Here is a 22,573-nt window from a genome sequence, read left to right as displayed (position 1 = left end):
AAGTAATTATAGGAGGGCCTAAAGCCAAAAATATTTATTGTTTGTTTTATACTGAAGATGTCAAGTATACAGACCTTATCCACTTCTCTATCTCTTCGTAAAGAAAAACATCTGCCACTTTGTAGACACTTAAATATTTGTGGAATAGGTGGACTAAATAGGAGATGTGAGAGTGAATGAATGAGTCACCGGGCATAAGGGGAACTGGGGAAAGAAACCACATCTGACTATTTCTCTTCTCCCAATCCTCTTTGCAACTCTTAGATGAGAGAGCCAGTGAAGTAGTGGCTAAGACGAAGACCCCTGAATTCAGGCTCCACAACTTCCTAGCTCTGTCACTTGGGACAAATTACTTACTGTCTCTGCACCTAGGCTTCCTCCCTGTAGTGTTTCCCAGTAAAGCTTACAGCAACCCATGGGGAAAAGTAAGTTCCTGGTAAGCGTTAGTGTTATTTTTGGCACCTTGATGAGACCGCAAGCCTGCAAGCCAAGTCAGAAATTCCTTGTGGAGGATGAATCCAGATACTTCAGTCTCTAAGAGTTACTCACAAATAAACAATCACCTGTTCTCTCTCTCTCTCTTCATCCTAGGTAGCTTTAGACACTCCTCAATCCCCAACATACCTTCCGTTGGCAAAAGACAGAGCCCTAGGTTTTAGTTAAAACTACCAGCTTTGAGCTGTGTGAGATTGCAGAGCCCGGTGCCCTCTCTGGGCTAGGTTCTCAGGTCTTCCAACGCGAGGTTTCGGGAGCTGAGCTCGAAGGTCCCCGGTCTCGTTGACCTCTGGTCTAGGCATCCCATGCCCGGTGCGGGGTCACCCAGGCAGAGGCACTCGCCCCTCCTTATGCACGTCCCCAGGGGCCCCACACCCTGCGCACCCCTGGCTGCTGCAGCGGTGTCCTGCATAGCCAGGGGGAGGCGCCTCTCGGGCGCCCCCGGGGCCGGAATACCAGTGCCCGGAGCTCGGAGCACCTTCTCCAGCACAGCCCGGCCGGCAGCCTGCCCGCGGCCCTTCATACCAAGCGGGCTGGGCGCGCACTAATGTTTAACTAGAGGCCGAACTTAGGAGCGCCCCGAGACTCCGCGGCCCAGAGCGCAGAGCTGGCCGGAGTTGGACGCGCGACTCGGTGACTCGCCCGAGTTCTGCCGCGCTCCTGCTCCGAAAGCTCAGCTCGAGGAGACGCCACGATGAGGGTGAGTAGCGCGCCTCCCCCTTCCCAGCCCCAGGGTGGAATTGTAGGCGCCTTTAAACCAAACTTTCCCGAAAGTGTCTCAAATGCTCGCAGAACGGGACCAGGAGCTCTCACTGGGCAGAAACTCTAGGGCCACCCTCTGACAGGTGAAGGGGCGTCCCAGAATTTCTGAGCTCGCTCTCAGACCCGCGCGGTTTCTGTTAGAACCCAGGCGCCAAGTTTGGAGGACCTGGGGTGCCTGCACAAAACGCACGCCCCGAACCCTTCACTTGATTTCGGACAAACAGGCATAGAGAAACAAGTACTAATGTGCTCACAGGCCACAAGTTCAAGGGCAAACTCTCTTGCTACCTCCGACTGGCGTCTTCCAAACCCTCCCACCCCGCAACACTCCCCTCCCAGTGCGCGCGCCCATCGGCAATCCCGCAGCCTCAGCTGCAGCCCAGGCTCAGACCTTCTTACCCAGTCTGGGGCCAAGCGACTCCTACTAACTGGACTTGATCTGCCTGCTTGCAGACACCATGGATTGTGCTCCTGGCACTGCTGGGCGTCGGCGTGCTCATCACCATCATCACCGTGCCGGTGGTTCTGCTGACCCAAAATGAGAGTAAGTTTGAAACATTTGAAAAAAGATAAGACAGTTGGAGACCATAATGAGGCTCTGTCTTGCCACACTGAGGAGATCGAGGGTTTTGCTGCGAGTTTGGACCAGTGCGCCAGGTTGTGGCTGAGGTTTCCTGGCATTGTTGCTGCTTCTACTGTAGCAGCAACATGCACTTCTCTTGGGCTCCAGTGTTTAGGCTGTGAGGCTTGCAGCCGCCACATTTTGTTATAAATAACAAATATATGCTTCCTGAAATTAGGGAGAAGTTCCAGAATTTGTTTAATCAGTTTTTACTTAAATGAAATTTAAAAAAAAACTTTCGTGGTTGTGAGCTTCAAAGGAAAAGAGGTAATTTTTTTAATTTTTTAAAGATCAAGAAAAGCAGTACAGATATACCAATGGGCGGGAAAAATAAGAAAGTCCCAAGTGACAGTTTTGAGAAAAGACAGTGTGCAGGGCACACCCAGATTGTTCCCTTCAGGGCAGAGAGAAATTCATCCATTGGAAAGTTGTAGTGCAGGGAATAACTACCACTTAATAGAAGTATTGCAGAGCTAAAGTATAAAGCAAGTTGACATATTGATGGGGGTGGGGAGCAGGGAAGCTGGGATCAGTGATGCTTTGGGGGAATCATTGTATTTGAAGCTACCTTTATTTCTTTTCCCTGGTCTGACTGCTCCAGGGTAGCCCTATCTCTTACCTAAGAGTGGAATACACTTCTACTGGATACAAGCAAGTGAGAATAACTACTTTGGGTCTTTTTCAGCGGTACTTTCCTTTTAAACAATTACTTTTATTACAGTATTACACACTCCAGTCAGCCAAATGAAGCATTCTTCTGGATGGCCCAGTCAACCAGGAAATATGTAGACAGGGGTACTCACTCAGAGGGTCCTGTCCAGATTTCAGAGTGACAGTTTACAATTAGATTGTAGAGTTGTCAGAATTGTATTTGCCCTGCAGTTCTAGATATCAAAGGTTAAATTACTGAGTGTGCTACCATATTAATAATGATTTTACTGAAGAAAGTCATGATCATCACTGTTTTAGACTGAGTGGGAAGCTTCAGTCCACTTATATTTTTACTCTTTTTTGTGACTTAAATTATAACTATTTCACAAAGTATTTCTTGGCATATTTAAACAATCACGTATACATAAACTTGTTGTAGAAAAGGATGGGCCGTCCATACGTACAATTAATAATCATTTGGCACACATTATGTTTCAGGCATTGCACTGGTTGCTGGAAATACAAAGACTGAATTTTACAAAATGTAAAGGTCCTTGACCTTTACAGCCTAGAAGAAAGCAGATACGCAAATAAGTCAGAGTAATCTGGATAGTTTGTCCCCAAAATATCACTGAGGCACCACTGAAAAAGATGGGTAAAATTGTAATTATCAGAGCTAAATTTTAAGAAAGTTAGGGGGAACACTGTCCTTTGATAAGTGACATGAAATGAACAACAAAATGGCTGAGGTGCTGGTTCATATAGCTGCCTTCCATGGGGTTTGGTCAATGCAAGGGATTGTTTTGCTGGGTGGAACATACAGAGTAGAAGGAATTATCTTGATATCCCCCTTAAACAGCACATAGTCTTTTCTCCAAATGAAGTGTGAGAAATATTTCCTTTTGCCGGGAGGGTTGAAGAGCTGTCATCCATTTCTGGAAATAGGTTTTTCAGAAAATGTGAATACTTCTGTGTCAGTACAGAGATGCAAGATCATGTCCTCCAATCTGAGGTTACAAAAGGACTCACAACAAGAGAGGGATCAGGAAAGGAAGTTGATGTTAACCTGCCAATGATGGTAAAGGCCTGGAGCATTCTGAGCCATCTGAATAGTTGTGCATGACAGTGGAAATGTCAGTTGAAGTGGGGCAAGACTGGAGGAGGAGCCTCCCAGGAGACTGAGGGATGGCCCCAGCAGAATTTGGAGGTTATAGAGCTACTCAGAAATGTGAATAATCAGACATTGGTAATTGGAAACAGGAAGTAAGGGGAGTGTGACTAAGGACTCCTCTTGGGCAAATGGGTAGAAATGTGGTTTCATTGTGTGCTTTATTCACACTACCACATCAGTTATTTCTCCTCTCATATTTCCTGATTGCCATGTGTGTACATTAGATGAGAAAACGAAAATCGTCTTGTTTCTACTTCTGACTTATTATAAAGAACAGAGATGAAAACTCAGGATTGCAACCTTTTCACTAAATCAGCAAACCATTCCTGGCCTATGCCAAAGTAAAGAACATTCTTACAAAGAATTCAGAGTCATCACCCAGGAAATGTCCTCTGGATTATCAATCTAAATTTATCATCAAACAGATACTGGAAAGGAAGAGAAGAATGGAGGTAGAAGAGAGGTATTACAAATGGAGAGAAAAGGAAGGAATTAAAAAAAGAGAAGAGAAGGAAGGATAGAGGAACAAAGAGGAGGGAAGAAGGAATATATTGATAAAAGAAAACAAAACTAATTACTAAACTATGTGGACAGCAAAAAAATGAATAACCAAAAGAAAGGAAAATATGAGCAACCCCAGTTCATCTCCTGAGATTGGTTTGTGAAAAGGTCAAGTGTTTCCTTATGAAATGCTGACTTTAACAAAAGTAGACGAGAGAGAGAGAGAATATTGCTTTTTCTAGAAGTAAAATTCAAAGTCTACCTCTTCCTGTATATATATAAAACCTTGTACTTTGTTTTAATTCCCTGAAATATGCTATTATGAAAGGATATCATATTTAAATATTCATTTCCCTAAAGAATCATCAGTATATAGAGTATATAACAACGTTTTACTTACAATGGAATTACAGAATCTTCATGGATCAGTGGTAATAAAACCTTCTCACTCACTATTTGTTATCTCTATTTCTTCCTTTATATTAGTATTATAGGCTGAGTTTTTAAAATATTTGTCAGATAGTTTTATTATTGAGTTTTATTATTTATCAGAGTTTTATTGTGGAGTTTTATTATGGGACAGAAAATGTCTCTGTTCTTCTCTTGTCTTTAGCAGTAAATTTTTTCAATACTTCTTTCAGTGCGTCAGAAATTTAACTGCTCACCCATCCATCTGTAATGAAAGAAAGCCCAAATGTGAAGGAGACAGGAATAATCAGAGAAAGAAAAGATAACATCTATGAAGTTTGCCTGAGGAAGTACAGGATCTATTCCAGGTTTAAAATCACAGACATGAGTCTGAATGAAAGCTTTGTATATTTCAGAGGACAATTTCTAAACAGTGTGCTCTGTAAAAGCTCGAGTTGACTCCAGCCAGCTCAGTTAACTATTGTCAAACCCTGTCAAGTGCTCATGTGGTCAGTGGGCTGGTCCTTTTCAGACCAACTACTTTGGCTTTTGACTCCCTAACCATAGTTTATGCCTTAAATGTCTCTATCTTAAACATCTTGCCTCTCATCTCTAAGAGGGTCAAAGAGAAAAAGGGAAGACAATTTTCCAAACTGATGGTTAGAGAAGGACCATGTAAAGGAAGAGTAGAGATGGATAAGTGTACTTGAAATTTTATGACATAACAAAGTGTGAGGCCTACGGAGATGTGACTGCAAATACATTTGGGACCACCCAGCTTGTGGAAGGGAAGGTACACAAAGATGTAATAAAAGCCAATGCGTATTCACTCTGTGCCTTCAACTTATTTCTCTTCTCATTTGACAGTGGTACTATTTTCATCTCCATTTTTACAGAAGATGTACAGAAACTCTGAAACTTTATTTACTATTGTTTAATAATCACCCTTAAAACAACAAGCATTTGTTATCCCACATTTTCTGTGGTTCAGGAATTTGGTAGTGGTTTCTCTTCATTTGAAAACCTAACTAAGGTTGGAGGATCCAAATCCAAGCTCTCTTAGGTGGTTTGTAGCCAGAGACCTCAACTCCCCATCATGTGATCCTGTCTGCAGGGAGCCAGAATACCTGGTTTCCCTTGAAACAAGGGTTCTATGAGAACAACCTGATAGGAAGCTGCAGTGCCTTTGTTGACTCAACCTCAGAAGTAATGTTATCATTTATCCTGTATTCTATTAATCACATTAACCAACCCTGACACAGTGCAAGTGGGCATTACACAGGGCATGAATACTAGGGGTGGAGATCTTTGGACACCACCTTGGAGATGGCTACCAAAGGCCTAAAGAAGTTTGCTCAAAGTTTCTTGCAGAATTGGAATTCATTCTCCATCAGTGTGACTCTAGAACTGGTGCTCCTGAACTCCAAATCATTCTGTTGCCTTGTGATCAAGTATAAAGTTAATATGGCCTTACTAGCTTCAATGTCACAACTTCCATTTATGGACCTATATTATCATTTCATTACTGCTAATCCTTGTAAGCTAAGTGTTCTGAGGAAGAGCTCCTACTGCTGATGTCTCCTTTCTATATGAAGCTGTAGCTAGGCAACACCTTCCATTCAGAGCTCATATCGTACACTTGTGACTGGTCTTACTTAGTATCTTTAGTAGTGGTTGTTGCAAATTAACTACTTGCACTGAATTGCATTTGCTTTGTTTCTAATGCACATTATATTATTTCATTTGATCATCATGAAACAATCCATATCAGAGAGAAACATTAAATATGTTGACTTTTAAAATTTTATTTTATTTTTTTTAATATGTTGACTTTTTTAAAACTAAATAAATCATAACAGAACTTTAGGACTTTGGTAGTAAGTGCTAGGACTTAGGAATCCAAATCTTATGACTTCTAGCCTTCCTTGAGTCTGCTGCTCACATAAGTAACTGTTTTATAGAAGTGAGAGATTTTGTAAGTTAATGATTAATCATTGTTTTATGGCTTGATGCTATTACTTTCATTGCTATAAATCAATATCTTGTAAATATTTTTCCCTTTAGTCTTCACAGCTCTATTTTTGACCTCCAAAAGAGGGTGTGTTGTCTCAATCTGAGAGTAAACTGAAACCACAAGAGTGGAACATCTGAGTTAGCTGTTTTAGTGTTGCCGAGTTGTATTTTTGCAATTTTATACTGTGCTTCAAAATTATAACATCCTAGGAGGTATTTTTTAATTAATGATAAACCATTTGTTTTAGTTAACTATGCATATTAATGTGCATATTTATTCATTATTTGATTCACTGGGAAGCAAGTAGACCCAAGAGCTTAGATCACATATTTTAGCATCTAAGGCCCAAGAAGCAGAGGTAGTTCAGGCAGAGCCAAAATCAGGGGGACCTTTTGTTTTTGAGTACTCTGAAGGCTCAGGATGTGCAGCAGAGCAAGATGGGAGGGGGTAGGAGGGATATCAAATACATGCTACCACCTCCCCTTCCCTGACTTAATACTGGGTTCCCCAGACCTGTAAGGGTGGCCCTTGGATATTTAATACCAACTCTGAGGGGCTATGACCCCTCTTTTTGTTTTCTTCAGTTGTGCTAAAGCACAGTCTATTTAAGCTCTGGTGCATGAGTTTCAAAGAAATACCATTCCCCTGTTACTTTCCTTTCATTCCAGGAAGAAAACTTTTCATGTGAGATTTAAAGCCTCTTCAGAGTTAAGGTCCTGTAGTAGCCAGATGCGTGTTTATTAACTCACCAAATGAATAGACTGCTTACTACATGGCAGGTATTGTTACCAATCCAGGGAGTCTGTCCCTGAACAGTAAAGAAAAAGAGTCTGCTCTCATGAGCCTTGCAACCCCTGGGGTGGTGAGTCGTGGGCAAGCACATGGGTAATTTCAGATAGTAATGCATGCTAGGATAAAAAACAAAGCATGGCAGAGAGGACACAGAAAGGAGTCTCTTTATTCCAAGCATGAGTGTGGCATTACTTTTTTTCCATTTTTAAAATATGTCTCTAACCCCTATGTAATGGGTGACATTTTTCTAGATGAGCAATGGTTGCAGCATGGACAGGGTGATGGCATTGGAGATACACACACATACACACACACACACAGAGGATTTATTTGTAGATAAGACATAATATATGGGATGTGAAGAGTGAGGGAAAGAATTGAGACAAGGAAGATTCTTGTGTGGCTGCCAGTCAAAATAGAATTTTCTCTTGCCATTGTGCTATATTATCCCCCGAAGAGCTAATCAGCAGTAGTTCCTCTTCCCTAACTCCCTTATCCTATTGAATCCAACTCCCTTTCGCAAGGCAGGACTCAGGAGGGCCTTCTAATTCAGGACCAAATACACAATTTAACTGAAGCTAATTCTCCAATTCATCAAATTTTTATTGAGCACTTTATACATCTCAGATGTTTTGTTGGTCACTAAAGATATAAAAATCCCAGATTTGGCCCTTGTACTCAAATAACTGACAATGTTGAAGGACATATAGACAACTATAATAAAAAGGGCTAAGTCCCCTTCTAGAAAGCGATCAAAGTGCTAAAGAGCAAATGATAAATGCCGCCCAAGGAAGTCTGTATAGAAGCCACCCCAGCATAAAGGGTTAATAATTAATGGGCTGATCCGCAGTGCCAGTTCAATCCCTGGCCGCCCGGTGAGGGTCCCACATGGTGCACAGACCTCTCCTGCCGTCTGCTGCTCCCCTCAGCAGTGTACTTTATCGTTCTGCCTGTTCTGTTCCCCGCTCTGGTTCTGGTGAATTCTCTCACCCTCACGTGCTTCTGACTGTACCCAGTGCTTGTATAAATAAATAAATAAATCTTTAAAAAATAATAATAATAATTAATGGGCTGAATAGAATCCTTCCATTCCTGGAGTTATCAGGCTGGATCCAGGTTCATATACACTTTGTATGTGTATATTATTTGTATATTATGTTCATATGCAAATATCATTTACCTATGTTTTTAGTGCTCAGATACTCACAGATTCTATGTGAGCGTGTATCAGATAGAATTTTTAGAAAAGATTTATTTATTTATGCATACAAGACTGGGGTGCAGGCCAGAGGTTCCAGGGGTATGAGGGGGTGAGAGGATTCACCAGAGACAGAGTGGGGAGCAGAATAGGCAGCTCTACCGAAATACACTGCTGAGGGGAGCAGCAGGCCAGGCAGGAGAGGTCTGTTGCACCATGTGGTTAGCTCCCTGGCTGGGGATCGAACTCATGTTGCAGTGGCTGGTGACAGCCTGACAGTGCTGTGGCTTTAACCCCTGCACCACCAAGGAGGCCCTCAGATAGAATGTTTATGCCTGCGAGTTAGAGAAAGCCTGATCAAAAGTTGTTGACATTATGGCATTTTTTGTTTGTTTTTTACTGTCGTATTATTTGCATCTTATGTAACTAGTAGGGAAGAAGGCTGTCAGCTCTAGAGTTTGCTCACTCTGTGGCCCAACAATATTCTCAAGGATGTAGAGTCTTTTTGCCCTTCAGTCCTGCCATTCTCAGACTGTTGAGTTTTGTTCACAACTCGTCCTCTTCTGGGCAAGCAGAGTCAGCGCATCTCAACCTTATCATTTGCTTATTTCAAGGGCCAGAAGAGGATGCTGTTCCTCATTCACAGTGTGTCCTATCAGAGAGGAGAGCAATTTCCTCCTTGACAGAGGGAGGGCCTCTCTTCCAAGACAGAGGTTCTCTGACCCAAGGCAGACTTCGAGGCTCATGGGCTAGATTTTGTCACTTGCCCACTGCTTAGCTAATCACTGGTAAAGAAGATGAACTACCGAGTTTGACTTTGATTCACCAAAATTCGCCTTTCTGGGATAGAAAGGTGCTTCCTTCTTTAGCACTTGGAGGAGGAAGCAGAATTAAGTTGAACGAGAAATTCCAAAAGGAGGAAATGGGCAGTTTCCATACAAATATTCCCTGCCTTTCAAAAGTTTGAGTTAAGCCACTTCATTTTTATGAAAGACCTATGTTAGCACCTGTTTTCACTAACCAAAAGAAATCTGAAGAGGTTTTTCCTTTTACCACAAAAGGAAAAAAGTGAAAATAGCATTTAGTGTTGGTTTTGCAGCTGCCTTTCTAGGCGGAGGGACACCCTGAACAATCGGGGCGGCAACGCTAAGCTCCTTCCCAGGGAACTGGTTTACGCAAGCTGTGTATTTATCATCTCATTCTTACTTTTAGTGTTGTTTTAGGTCTTATGTGTTCTCTGGTGTGATTTGGTAGGATAATTTTTGCATCTGGAAACTCTCAAAAATGTTTCCATGTTAACTAATAGTAAATTCTTCACTTTATGACATTTTGACTTAAGGCAGGTTTCATAGTAATGCTCTAGCGTCAGGTAGTCGGGAAAATTTGTATTTTGTTATTGCTCACTTTATTACTTTGGATAGATATAATTTTCTAACAATGGAAAATAGTTGTCCAGGCAGCTCTGATTGCCATAGAATCTGATCAGGTAACTTTTTCCTTTCCCCTTTCTCTCTTTCCGGCCACCTGCATTTATTGCTAAACAGGGTGCTTTGTTGTTGACTTTTTGATCCTAAGGACATTTTGAATACAGTGTTTGCTTTCTCTTGTGATCCAAAGTGATTAAGAATAAGAAGGAATTGAATTTGCAATATTTAAAATATTGCTTTTGGGGTCATTTTTTTAACTAGACTTTTTAAATTGAAGTAAGATTCGGTAAAAAAAAGAGAAAAATACACATCTGATATGATAGAACAGGTCAGAAACATCTGAGGGAAATTACTTTCCATTTTGCATAAAAAGCACATATAAACTCACATTTTCTTTTAAATTTGTAATGGGAAAACGTGACAGAAATAGTCAACATATAAAATGGACAAAGTTTAAAAACACATGGCAAAAAATTAGATCTGCAAAAGTTGACAAGAAATTAGGATCTAAAATAATTCATAAGTATAAAAAACAAAATAAGTTAGTAAATAAATAAAAGTAAACAAAATGACCTCATGATAAACTGATAACTCATGTCTTTGTAAAATTTCTGAGGTGAGGGTGGGGGGATTAATGTGCATGGTAATGATTAAGATGAAAATGGTCTGTAATGAAAAGTAAACCCAGACTGCACACCAAGGGGCCCCTCCTGGTGGCTGCCAATCCTGGGTTCTCCCCACCTGTTCACTGCCTCTGTCCTAGTGGCTCTCTCTTTTGTCTCCTTTCCCAAGCCACCTGTACCCCACTCCATGCACATTCTCCCCAAGCTGAGCATTTGCTTCCTATTTTTAATGAAAACACAGACGCTATTTGAAGAGAAAGATCTCAATTTTCATTCGTGCTACCCTACCTCTGCCCTCCCAGGGTAGTGGATAAACTCTCCAAGCATCTGCTTAGGCCAGGCCCTTCTTCATGCACTGATCTGACCCCTTTTGCCTACTCAGAGACTTGGCTCCAGTCTACTGCATCATCATTTCCCCCTCTATATAAACACACTGTAATCGCTCACATTCTCAAGTAGAAAAGAAAGAAAAAGCTTCTCTGGATCTCACCTTCCTGCCAATGTTTCCCTTTCCTTTCTCTCTTTACCACAGAACTTCTCAGAGTTTCCTATTATCTGTCCACATTTCCTCTCGTGTTCTTTCTCAAACACTCTGAAATGTTTATCAGCACTGTGCCACTAAAATGGCTCTGTGCATCTCAAGTTTCTCAACCTCTATGTTGCTAAATCCAGAGCATACTTCGCCCCCTGGGTCTCATGTGTCCTGTCAAAGTTGATGTCTTTCCCACTTCTCTCTGGGTTTCCACTCTTAGCTCTCCTTCTACCTCTCCACACACCCCCTTCCATTCTCCTTGGGTGATCGCCTCACAACTGACTTCTAAATGCGGGCTACAGCAGGACTCCATCTTAGAACAAATTCCCTCTTTGTTCAAGGTGAACTCATCCATTCCTGTAGCCTTAAATACCTATATTTCTAATATCTATGACCCAATATCTATAACTTGAAAACTTTCAAATAGATTTCTCTAGTCCAGACATCTTTCCTAAACTCTGTGTACACATATGCAACTGCTAGTGAACATCTCCATCTGGCTGTTTTTGGCAACTCAGAGAAACAGCTCCCCAAAATTTTTATTCCCCAAATTGATTAATCACTTAGTACATTTTATCTCAGCAAATACCAACCAATTTTTCCAGTTGCAGAGGCCAAAATCCATTCAGTTCTCTTCAACTCCTTCCTCTCATTCACTCTCCAGTCAATTGGTTAACAAACCCTATCACTTCTACCTTTGTGCTTGTTCAGAATTTGACCATATCTGCCCACTCCAGTTAACACCACCCCATCACCTCTCTCCAGAACTATTGCAAAAAAGAAAAAAATTCCTTCTTTGTTTTTCTCTACAATATATTCTCAACAAAACTGTCAGGGTGATTGTGGTCTGCACAGTTACAAAGTCGGTCCGAGTATTTCCTTTGCCCTATGTACTAATCTCTGCTTAATCTCTGAGATTATGACCAGGTTGGGTTTTATTCTCATGACTAGGTTTTGTTACAAGACATAGTCAACTTTAAGAAAGGAGATTTCCTGCAGTGGCTTGATCTAATCTCATGAACTCTTGAAGAGCAGTTTCTCTGGCTGCTCACAGAAGGGATATTCAGAGATTTGAAGCACAGAAAGGATTTGACATGCCATTGCTGACTTGAAAGGTGAAGGGGACCTTGTGAGTAGTACAAGTAATGTGAGTAGCCTTCAGGAGGTGAGGCAAGTCCCTTACTGGTAGCAAGGAATCTGGAAAACTCAGACCAAACTGCAACCATGAGGAACTGAACTCTGCCAGGTTAACAATCTGCATGAGCTTGGAAGCATTTTTTTTCTGGGGTTAAGAATCCAGTTAGCCTATACCTTGATTTCAACCTCATGACATCCAAGAGGAACCTCTGACTTATAGAACTCTGAGCTTATACCTGGATATTGTCACAATGTTTGTGGCCATTGTTTGGCAGAAATAGAAAAACTAACATAACGATATTTTTAAACATGGGGGCCTTCCCAGTGGCACAAGGGATTAAGCACCGCACTATGAAGCAGTCTGCAGCCTCTGCAGCACGAGTTCGATCCCCGGCCAGATAGCAACACACATGGCGCAGCAGACCTCTCCTGTTGTGCCCGCTGCTCCCCTCAGCAGTGTATTTCAGTCTATCTGCCCGTTCTCTTCCTTGCTCTGTCTCTGGTGAATCCTCTTACCCCCAGCATCTCTGGCCTGTACCCAGCTCTTATATGCATAAGTAAAGAAATCTTTAAAAAAAAAACCATATTTTTAAACATTAGTCAGATCACATTCTTTTCCACTCGGAAACAGGCAGTGGCTTCCCATCTCTCTCAGAGTAACACCAGAGTCCACATGATGGCTGCAAAGTTCCTGTGACCTGTTCCCACCAGCTCTCTGAGATCCTTCCCTATACTGATCCCCTCGTTCACTCATCCCACCTCAAAGGTTTTGTGCCCGCTGCGGTTTCTCAGATTTCCTCTTCTGTTGGGGTCCATTGCTCACTCTCTCTCCTCCTTCAGGTCTCTGTTAAAATGCCACCTTGTCCCTTGGGTTTCCCTCCCCACACTCCTGACCAAGTGCATCCCTAACCCCACCGCTCCTTCTCCCCTTTGTGGGAGGGCAGTGTTTTCAGTTCTGTTCACTCCTAGCACTAGTGGGGCATCAAGGAACACAGTGGGTGCTTGTATTATTTTCCTAGGGCCGCTGTTAACAGTTACTACAAACTGGTGGTTTAAAAGGACAGAAATTTATTCTCTCTATTTTGGGATCTCTAAGTCTGAAATCGAGGTGTGAACAGAGCCAAGTTCCTGCTGAAGGCTAAAAGGAAGACTACTTCCTTTCCTCTTCCTAGTTTCTGGTTCTTGATGGTAGTTACATCCTCTGGCTTCTGCCTCAGTCTCCACATGGCCAACCTCCTCTGTGTCCTCCCTTCCAAGTCAGCAAAAGCATGTTTTCACAAGGCCTTCCTATAAGGACACGTACAAGTGTCCTTATACACCCTTCACATTTAGGGCCCACCTGAATCCAGTGTAACCCCATCATAGCTATCTTTGAGAAACGCTAGTTCAAAATAAGGTCACATTTTGTGGTTCCAGCTGGACATGATATGGGAAACGTATTCAACCCAATAAAACTGATATTTGGTGAACTAGAGAAATTATCTTAGTATGACAAAAAAAGTATTTCGATAAACATTTTTTAAATGTGGCTTTAATTGTGGGTAAAATGATGATTTTCATAAAGATGGGGTCAGATCATCCTGCACCAGATCATGGGTGCCTCTTATTTATAGAGTACAGTGCTCACCGCTGTTTGATAAAGATAAAATAAATTTGTTCTTCCAGTTTATTTAGAGTCCAATTAACACAAGACTCTTCGGGTGAAATATTTAAATAATGATATGAGATTATTTGAACAATTGGCAAAATATATGGTGTAGAATATAAGTTTTAAAGATGAAGAGGAAGAATTGAGTAGGTACCCAGAGGGATAGTGAGAGGTTGAAGGCTGTGGGTGTAGACTGGTTATTTGAGAAGTGTGCTCATAAATATGAGAAGAGAAATAAGGAAATGACTTGAGGAAGCAACAGGGTCAGATGAATATTTTTTAAGCTGGATACACCCTGAACGTGCCTAAGAACAGGATAGACATGAGCAGTGAAAAGAAACAGAAGATATTTGGGGGAGAGGAGATGAAAATGGAGTCCCTTAGGCAGCAAGGCAGAGATGCAGTCCACATCTTCCTCTGAGGAAAGGGTTAAAGAGTAGCAAAAGAAGGACAGGGAACAGGGCCTCCCTGGTGGTGCATGGGATTAAGACAGCAACCTATGAAGCTGTCTGCAGCCTCTGCAGCATGAGTTTGATCCCAGGCCTGCCAGGGAGCTACCCACATGGTGCAGCAGACCTCTCCTGACTCGCCTACTGCTCCCCTCAGCAGTGTACTTAGGTCAATCTGCCTGTTCTGTTCCCCACTCTCTCTGGTGAATCCTCTTGCCCCCCTCACCTCTGGCCTGTACCCCAGCTCTTATATGCATAAATAAATAAATCTTTAAAAAAAAAAGTACAGGGAACAGAGAAGTGGAAACTCCTTATGGTAGCTTTCGCGGTAAAGGAGAGATCGGAGAGATCATTGAATTTCACGGGATAACTTATACTCTTTGAAAACGTCTCCTGCAAGGCCTAAGTTAATCAGAATTTGTTATGTGTTATGCTTAAAACCTAGGATACATTTTTTTTTTTAAGAGAAAAAAAGAACACAGTTATAAAGCATACTTGACTACTTGTTATGAGTTTAGGGAAAAGATGACAGGAATTATTGGATGCTCCCTGGAAGAGAGAATGAGGGTGGAACAAATGTACTCTCCAAGGAAATTACAGAGTTGTCATTTTTAGAAATAGCAAAGAGAGAAAATTCTAGAGCTTTTACGAAGATTTGGTACCCCTTTTGTTAGGGGGAAAAGGATGTCCTAAAATGTTCATCTGAGACTGCATCCCAACATCCATATATTCGATCTTCATCACCATGGAAATGGCGGCATAAAGTGAAAGGGGGGAATTGTTAGGGGGGAAAAGGATGTCCTAAAGCTAATTCCATACAGGCTTTGTGGACTCCACCCCCACCCCAGGCCAAAGCCAAAGACACTGGGAACTCCAAATCCCATCACCACCAAAGGGAAGGTGGCTGGGACCTGAGGGTGGGGTTAAGCAGCCAGGTTGGTATAAAGCCAGACACGTGGGTTTTGGGGGGGTCCCCCATTTTGACTCTCCGCCAGCTCGTAGCATCCGGCCAGCTCGGAGAGTACTTTTTGGGTTTCCAGGTCGGCGGATCGGGTAGGACGCATTAAAGACTTTATTTCCCTATTTTCTCCCTGAGTTGTACATTTTCCTTATTTCCTTTTTCCCTTGTAAATAAACCTTTTATTAACCTTTTGTGTGTGCCTGTAGTGGAGTATTAGTAAGTCCCTTTTAAGCGCGCAGGTGAGGACCCACAGCCAGGCAACCCGTTCAATATCGGGGCTGCCCTATAACACTTTAACTTTGGAGCATTAGAGCAAGTTATGTTCTGATACAAACAACCCACTGACCTAAGACTGAATGATGTTAGTAATCTGCCTGTTTAGATTAGATGCAAACAGTGAAGTCAAATAATTCCTGGAAGTCTAATTTGTCTATTCCTATTGACAGTGTAGCATTTAGCATGTGCAATCACTCTCCCCAATACCAAGACTGCTCAGTAGAGGGATGATAATCATCGGCTTTGAAACCATATTGCCACGTTCAAACATGGCATTGATGCTTAGTAGTCATGGTCTTGAGTCCAGTTATGATCTGTACCTTAGCTTCTTTGCCCATCAAATGGGCATAAAAATAAGTTGATAAGTACACAATGCCTAGGATAGTCCAACATACCAAAAGGATTCTATAAGCATTGTGTAATTATTATTATTCTTTATGTATTATTAACATTTTATTCTTTTAATAGTACCAGAGGTGGGTACAATAATAATTCTTGACTTAGACTCTTAAAAGTTTTGCCCAGCTAAGACTGAAAAGAGCAATTTCTGTGGCAGTTTTGTTTTCCAGTGATCTGTCACTGATATCCTGGAAGACAAACATTTATCACAGGTAGTAGTATCCTTATTGATGATGCCTGTAAAACTTACTGGCAAGTTCTTCGATGATTCAACATGAGGGCTTTCACCTTTCCCAAATGTTGATCAGTTTAATCAGTTTTCCTTCTGACACAAACTAATTATACTTAGCTTGCAATGTAGAAATTTCCATTAGTGTCCCACTACAACTACTTCTGATATTTTTAAAAATAGAAACCAGGACTTTGGTAAAACAATTGCATGTTTCATGGGCTTGTGGATCATTTGCCCTTAGTTAAGATAGTTCCACCATTTAACTGTTTCTCGTCACCTTGGATTTTCCTGATTTAATGTTAGCCAGAATAGAGGGCATAAACACCTTGTAAATATTAATTTTGGCCACTAATCTACTGGTCTTGTTTATCCCCAGAAGAGCCTGTCCAACAAAGGAAAAAGGAGTGACTACATGCAGAAAAAGTAATAGAACAATTTCCATTTCAAAAAAGACTACAGCACTCCTGATGGTCTGTTTAGTGCCTGCTTCCTGTGTGTGCTGTTTCCTGGCTCCTTGCTGGGCTAGCAGCAGAATGAATCAGGCAGTGTAAACTGGGTATAAGTTCAGGCAGTCCCTTTTGTCTTGTATTTCTTCGCTGGAGGCTATAGATATTTTCATCTTGGTTTGAAGATATGAATGTTCTACCCACCTTCTCTTTTTGGCTGTATATATCAAAGTTTTACACTGATACTGTTTTTGATTCAAGGTAATTAGAATTTCAATCTCAATATCACTCTTTTAAAGCTGATATTGGCAGCAGTCCTTTTATTTATTTATTTTTTTACTGCTGCTGACAATTCTCAGGAATGTCTAGATAGATCATTAAATGAGAGCCAGTGCTGGCCAGCTATTTTTGCAAATAAAGTTTCATTGGAACAAAGTCATATCCATTCATTACCATAGTGTCTGTGGCTGTTTTCAGTTTACAATGGCAGACTCAAGTAGTTGCAACAGGCAAAAGGACCACTTAAAATATCTACCATCTGGCCCTTTAAGAAAAAGTTTGTGCACTCCAGGTCTAGAGACTGTTTGCTTACAGCTGAAAGGAATATATTTTGTAGGTAAAATATCTAAGTTAGGGTATGGTGATATGAAGAACACAGAAATCACCGTAAATGTTTCAGTAGTGGAATGTAATATAAAACTGGTTAGGTAGACTGAAGCACAAAAGAGAAATTCTGAGGTAATCTTGAGACAGGAACTGTAGGAATGAGCTCCCTTTAGGGGTTTGAAACAAACGAAGAAGAGGGACAGAGAAGATCTGGACCCAAGACTCTTAAGGGTGTGAAGCACCCAGCTGCTTCTGGCACCACTGAGAGGCCATTGAGGCCAGTTCACTTGTTCCAAGAGAAGTGAGAGGTTGGCACAGGTGCTACTTCTGGCCACATACTGATAGGATCAGCAAGACAAAGGGCAATCCCTTCTTTTCTCCTATTTGTTTTTACTTAGTGGTAAGACCTAACAGGAAGCCTGCAGACAAAGTGGTTTGAGAAATATAACTGTAAATCCCCTTCCCAGCATTACTGAGCAAAGAGTGGAAGCACATATTATGAGTTGAAAGACAATATGCAAATAACTAGAAAGGTCTTAGAAGACTTAGAGGGCCTGAGGCAGCTAGTGGCAGACTGGAACCCCAGGCTCCCAGCAGGACCCTTCTGGCTGAGTGCACTGCCCTGCCCTTCCTACTGCTGCAGTCATACAGAGTTCACAGTGCTGGTATTTAGAGCTTTGTTCCTGTGTTTATACTCCTATGTTTATGTCCTTGAGTTTGTATTGTCTGGTTTTTATCTTTTCATTCAACAAATATTTACTGAATGCCTGCTTGTGCCAGGCACTGTTCTAGGCTGTAGTGATACAATAGTAAAGCAAAACACAACTAAATCAATGTCCTCATGAAACTTAATTCAGTTAAGAGAGGCAGGGAGTAAACAAGATAAACAGAACCTCCCTGGTGGTACAAGGGGTTAAGACGCAACCTATGAAGATATCCACAGCCACTGCAGCACGAGTTTGATCCCCAGCCAGGGAGCTACCCACATGGTGCAGCAGACCTCTCCTGACTCTCCCGCTGCTCCTCTTAGCAGTGTATTTCAGTCAGTCTTCCTGTTCTGCTCCCCACTCTGTCTCTGGTGAATCCTCTCACCACCCCCACCCCACACCTCTGGCCTGTACCCCAGTTTTTGTATGAATAAATAAATAAATCTTTAAAAAATGATAAGTAAAATTTATGATAAATTAGGTGGTATCACTGCTAAGGAGAAAATTGAAAATAAAATCAGGAAGATTCAATACCAAGAGAATGTCATGAGTAGGGGGTTTGCAGCTCTTAATCTAGGGAAGATGACAAGCTACTAGAAACCTGGAGAAGGTAAGAGTGGAAGCCTTGGATAAATAGGAGGGGAAGAATATTCCAAGCTGAGAGCACAGCAAATTCAAAGTCCCCCAAGGCAAGAGTGGGCTTTAGGGAACCATCCTGGAAACTAGTGCAGATGGAGGAGGGGAGAGGAGGGAAGTAGGAGGGAGAGAAGGAGGAGAGACTAGAGTCCCAACAGACAACCCCCCATCAAGTTATTTCCTTCTTTCCAAACTGATGCTATTCTGGGAACTGTGCATTGTACCATTTGGTTGGCCTTTCAGAACAGACCTTTGAAAATACAATGATTCCATCGCTAACAAAAACCTGGTCATCTGACACTATGATCCTAGGGTAAATGCGAATAGCAAGCAGACACTGCAGTTCCCTGTTAAGCAACATGGCATTGCATTTATCAGCAGCCACTTGATAAACCCGGATGCTTCTCTTATTTAGAAGATAAATTTGGTGATTTTACTTTATTTTGATGCCTCTTGTGTATCGTAATCTGGCAAACTTCACTCTTCACAAACCCTCTAGTTTCACTAAGTCTAGTCCCCCCAATTCCCATATTATATAAATTGTTCATTTCTCCCAGGGATGCTGTTAGACAAGTTGAAGGGAGAGGGTGATATTCTCTAGCCCTTGGCAAATGATTAGATTCCACTTTTTCTAGATGTTTTGTCACTGTTATGCGTTATGCTGCCTCATTAGGAATATTTGGGATGGGAATATAGTGAAACTAAAAGGCTATTGTTATATTGCAGTGTCATTCCCAACCTTGGCATCACTGTTAGTTTCTCCAGGTGAGAGAATCTTTTATTCATTTTGTGTATTTGTATCTAATATCCAGCACCAGTTTGGAATGAAATAAAGATAAATAGCATCACATATTTGGAGGGCTTCCTAAATTCTAAGTCCTGCAGCACTTAGCATACATGATCTCATTTAATCTTAGAAATCCCTGTGGGCTCGATGATACTATAATTCTAATTTTATAGATTAAAAATTGAGGTCTTTGAAAAATTTGCTATCTTTCCCTAGGTCCCAGTACAAGCACTAGCTCTGGACTCAAATCCAGTCTCTTTGATTTCAAAGTCACCAGGGACCCTTCCTCTTACTGGTTTTTATTGAATCAAATACTAATCATGGGTTGTAGTCCTCATCTGCTGCTGGGTAGTACTGGAAATGAGGACACTTTCAGTCAGTTTCTTCTCCTGCCTTCGTTATTTTTCTTCCCCTGTCCCTATGTCAAGGCTGCTATTTTGCTAGAGTGAATTTTAAAGTAACACTCATCTTATTTCTTTAGCATCAATATAAAATGTTAACTGGTTACCATATGGAACACAAGAACTCTATAACCAGATATCTTTTTCCTGTGTTTAACAACTTTATGAGTTTATGAGCTGTAAAGAGCACATTTCTTTTTAGTTGGATTTCATTAGCCATTTATTTACCAAAACAGTTTATCTTTGTAAAAGAGAAATATTATATGTCATAGCTTAATAACAAGCAAAAAGATTTATTATTCAGAATTATTTAAATATTCAAAATATCCTATATTCATAAAGCAGCAATTGGTCAATGCAAAGCTATTCCATGGAATTATACTACTCTCTTACTTGGATTTTACCTTTCTGGAATTACTTTTATTCAAAAAAAATTTTGATCTTGCAGCAAGGATTTGTTAAGATACCATACACAGTGAGTGTATTAGCAGGTTGGAACTATTTCAAGTTATTAACCTACCATATTTGTCTGGTAAACATGTCATTTTCACATGCTTCAACCTAATACTTGCTCTAACCCAAGAAGAAAAGTATCAAGTTACCTTTTCTGATTTTTAAATTAAAGAAGACACGAATCAAAGAGTTTCTGTATAAGCTGATGGGTAACATATGATTAGCTGCTTTACTTGGCTAGCACAATGCTTTGAACTGATAAGTCAAATGAACGACATGTCCCAGGCCCACCAGGAAAACTACACAAGCAGCCAAAGACCTTCATCTGTTGCCACAGCAGTGCCCCATCAGTGAGCGAGTAGACAAGAAAGAAGAAATGTGAGTGTGTCCCCTAAGTGTTTGACAAAATAGGTTGTATCTTGGCAGCCAACTATGAACTTGCTAAAGGTCAAAACCTGGACTTGGCACTCATGTCTCACAGAACTCGCTTATCTAGATGTTTCAAAAGTGTCTTCCAATGTGCACTACTTATCAAATGGCAAGGCAAAAAACAAGGAACATTTGTTGCTCTACTTGCTCCAATTTAGCAGTGCTGTTCTGGGATTGAGTAGCCAGGATATGAAACCTGGCTTGCAGGGTCATTGTAAAGGAGCTGAGTGAGCTTAACACAAGCCAAGGCTGAACCTTCAAGGACAGCCTGGGCTATAGCAAGACTGTGACATCAGTGTGGAAATCTGCAGCATCAGCAGATGGATCACAATGATGCTGGACCCACTGGGAGCAGAAGGGAGTGCAAACGTGGTGGAGATGATGGGTTTAGAAAAACTGTGGGCTGATGGCAGAAAGAGCTCAGCCACAGCTGAGGGGGCAGAGAAGTTAGTGCTCAGTAAGGAATGCATCTTGAATGAAAAGAGCAGCACCCTGGGCTGCAGGTGAAGTCACAGGGAATTCTGCCTCAATTATTTTAATATTCTAGATTTTAGAGTGTTCTGAAAATCCTGGGCAAATACCCTTATGTGAGATAGCATGTATTTATTTATTTATTATTTATTTATTTAAATTTATTTATTTATGCATACAAGAGCTGGGGTACAGACCAGAGATGCAGGGGGTGAGGGGATTCACTAGAGACAGAATGGGGAACAGAACAGACAGATTAACTGAAGTACATTGCTGAGGGGAGCAGCAGGTGAGATAAGAGAGGTCTGCTGTGCCATGTGGGTTGCTCCCTGGGCGGCCAGGGATCGAACTCATGCTGTAGAAGCTATGGACAGTTTCACAGGTTGCGTGTTAACCCCTTGAGCCACCAGGGAGGCCCTGTGAGATAGCTTTTAAATGAGAAAACATCATATGTGTTCTATTATAGAAATGCAGTACTTATAAAAGCGAGTCAGTGATATATAGTCTACATATTTTTTATGTATGTCTACATATATGTTTGCATTGCGTGTGTGTGTGTGTGTGTGTGTGTGTATTTTAGCCCATTCAATTTGCCATATCAGAAATATGATAGACTGGTACTCGAACAACAAATATTTATTTCTCACACTTTTGGAGGGTGAAGTGACAGCACATTCAGTGTCTAATGTCTGGTGAGGTTTTAAGGTTCCTTTGTCCTCACTTGGCAGAAAGGGTGAGAGAGCTCACTGGGTTCACTTTTTAAAGGGTACGAATCCAACTCATTAGGGCTTCACCTTCATTACTTAATCACAGCCCAAAGGCTTCATCTCCTAATACCATCTCAGTGGGGGCTAGGTTGTCAACATGTGAATTTACCAGGGGCAACATAAGCATTCAGGCCACTGCAATATTCATGTGTGTGTGAATTGTAGTATACTTACAGTCTATCTAGACATCAACATTAGCAGATAATATTAGGATTATGAATGTCTATATCCATTTAAATTGTGTTAATTTGAGGATGTTTTATGTCCATTTTAGACTCTCAATAGCAGAATATATACCACCAACAATATTGTCATATAATTCTCCTTATAATTATTTGTATGAAACAATGAATGAATGAATATGAACAATTGAGGGTGTGTGGTGAGCAAATTCAGATTTGCAGTTTTGTAATCCAGTATGAGCTTCAAACACTATTTTCCATAGCATAAGACTTTGCTTCTCTTTGGAATGTTGACACATCCAAAGGCTGGTTTTACCCTCATGCTATACTTCTGCTAGTAAACAGAAACATCTTACTAACTGTCAGATTGAAATGCAGTACAGAATTGAA

General features: G+C 41.3%; 1 protein-coding gene and 1 long non-coding RNA gene across 7 annotated transcripts in view; one reads left to right on the top strand and one right to left on the bottom strand.

The window, feature by feature from the left end:
• The first annotated feature begins 962 nt into the window (after positions 1-962).
• Positions 963-22,573, top strand: part of DPP4 (dipeptidyl peptidase 4) — a 77,805-nt gene continuing 56,194 nt past the window's right edge. For 2 of the 4 annotated variants that reach the window (XM_037523421.2, XM_037523420.2), the window contains exons 1-2: positions 963-1,195; positions 1,711-1,801. In XM_037523421.2, the coding sequence (XP_037379318.1) occupies positions 1,190-1,195; positions 1,711-1,801 (97 nt within the window). In that variant the 5' untranslated portion in view covers positions 963-1,189. Of the gene's footprint in view, positions 1,196-1,710; positions 1,802-21,143; positions 21,267-22,573 lie in introns of those variants that run through there. The other 2 variants (XM_037523423.2, XM_037523422.2) reach the window with 1 other exon arrangement.
• LOC119255873 (uncharacterized) overlaps positions 1,643-22,573 on the bottom strand; it is a 39,205-nt gene continuing 18,274 nt past the window's right edge. For 2 of the 3 annotated variants that reach the window (XR_008553578.1, XR_005127572.2), the window contains one exon: positions 4,806-4,875. This is a non-coding gene — a long non-coding RNA (uncharacterized LOC119255873). Of the gene's footprint in view, positions 1,783-4,805; positions 4,876-22,573 lie in introns of those variants that run through there. The other variant, XR_008553579.1, reaches the window with a different exon arrangement.

The sequence above is a fragment of the Talpa occidentalis genome, unplaced genomic scaffold (genome assembly GCF_014898055.3).
Source record: "Talpa occidentalis isolate TD23 unplaced genomic scaffold, MPIMG_talOcc4v2.1 talOcc4.3, whole genome shotgun sequence".
Lineage (NCBI taxonomy): Eukaryota > Metazoa > Chordata > Mammalia > Eulipotyphla > Talpidae > Talpa > Talpa occidentalis.
Note: the sequence above shows the minus strand (reverse complement) of the source record. Positions and strands in the feature narration are given on the sequence as shown.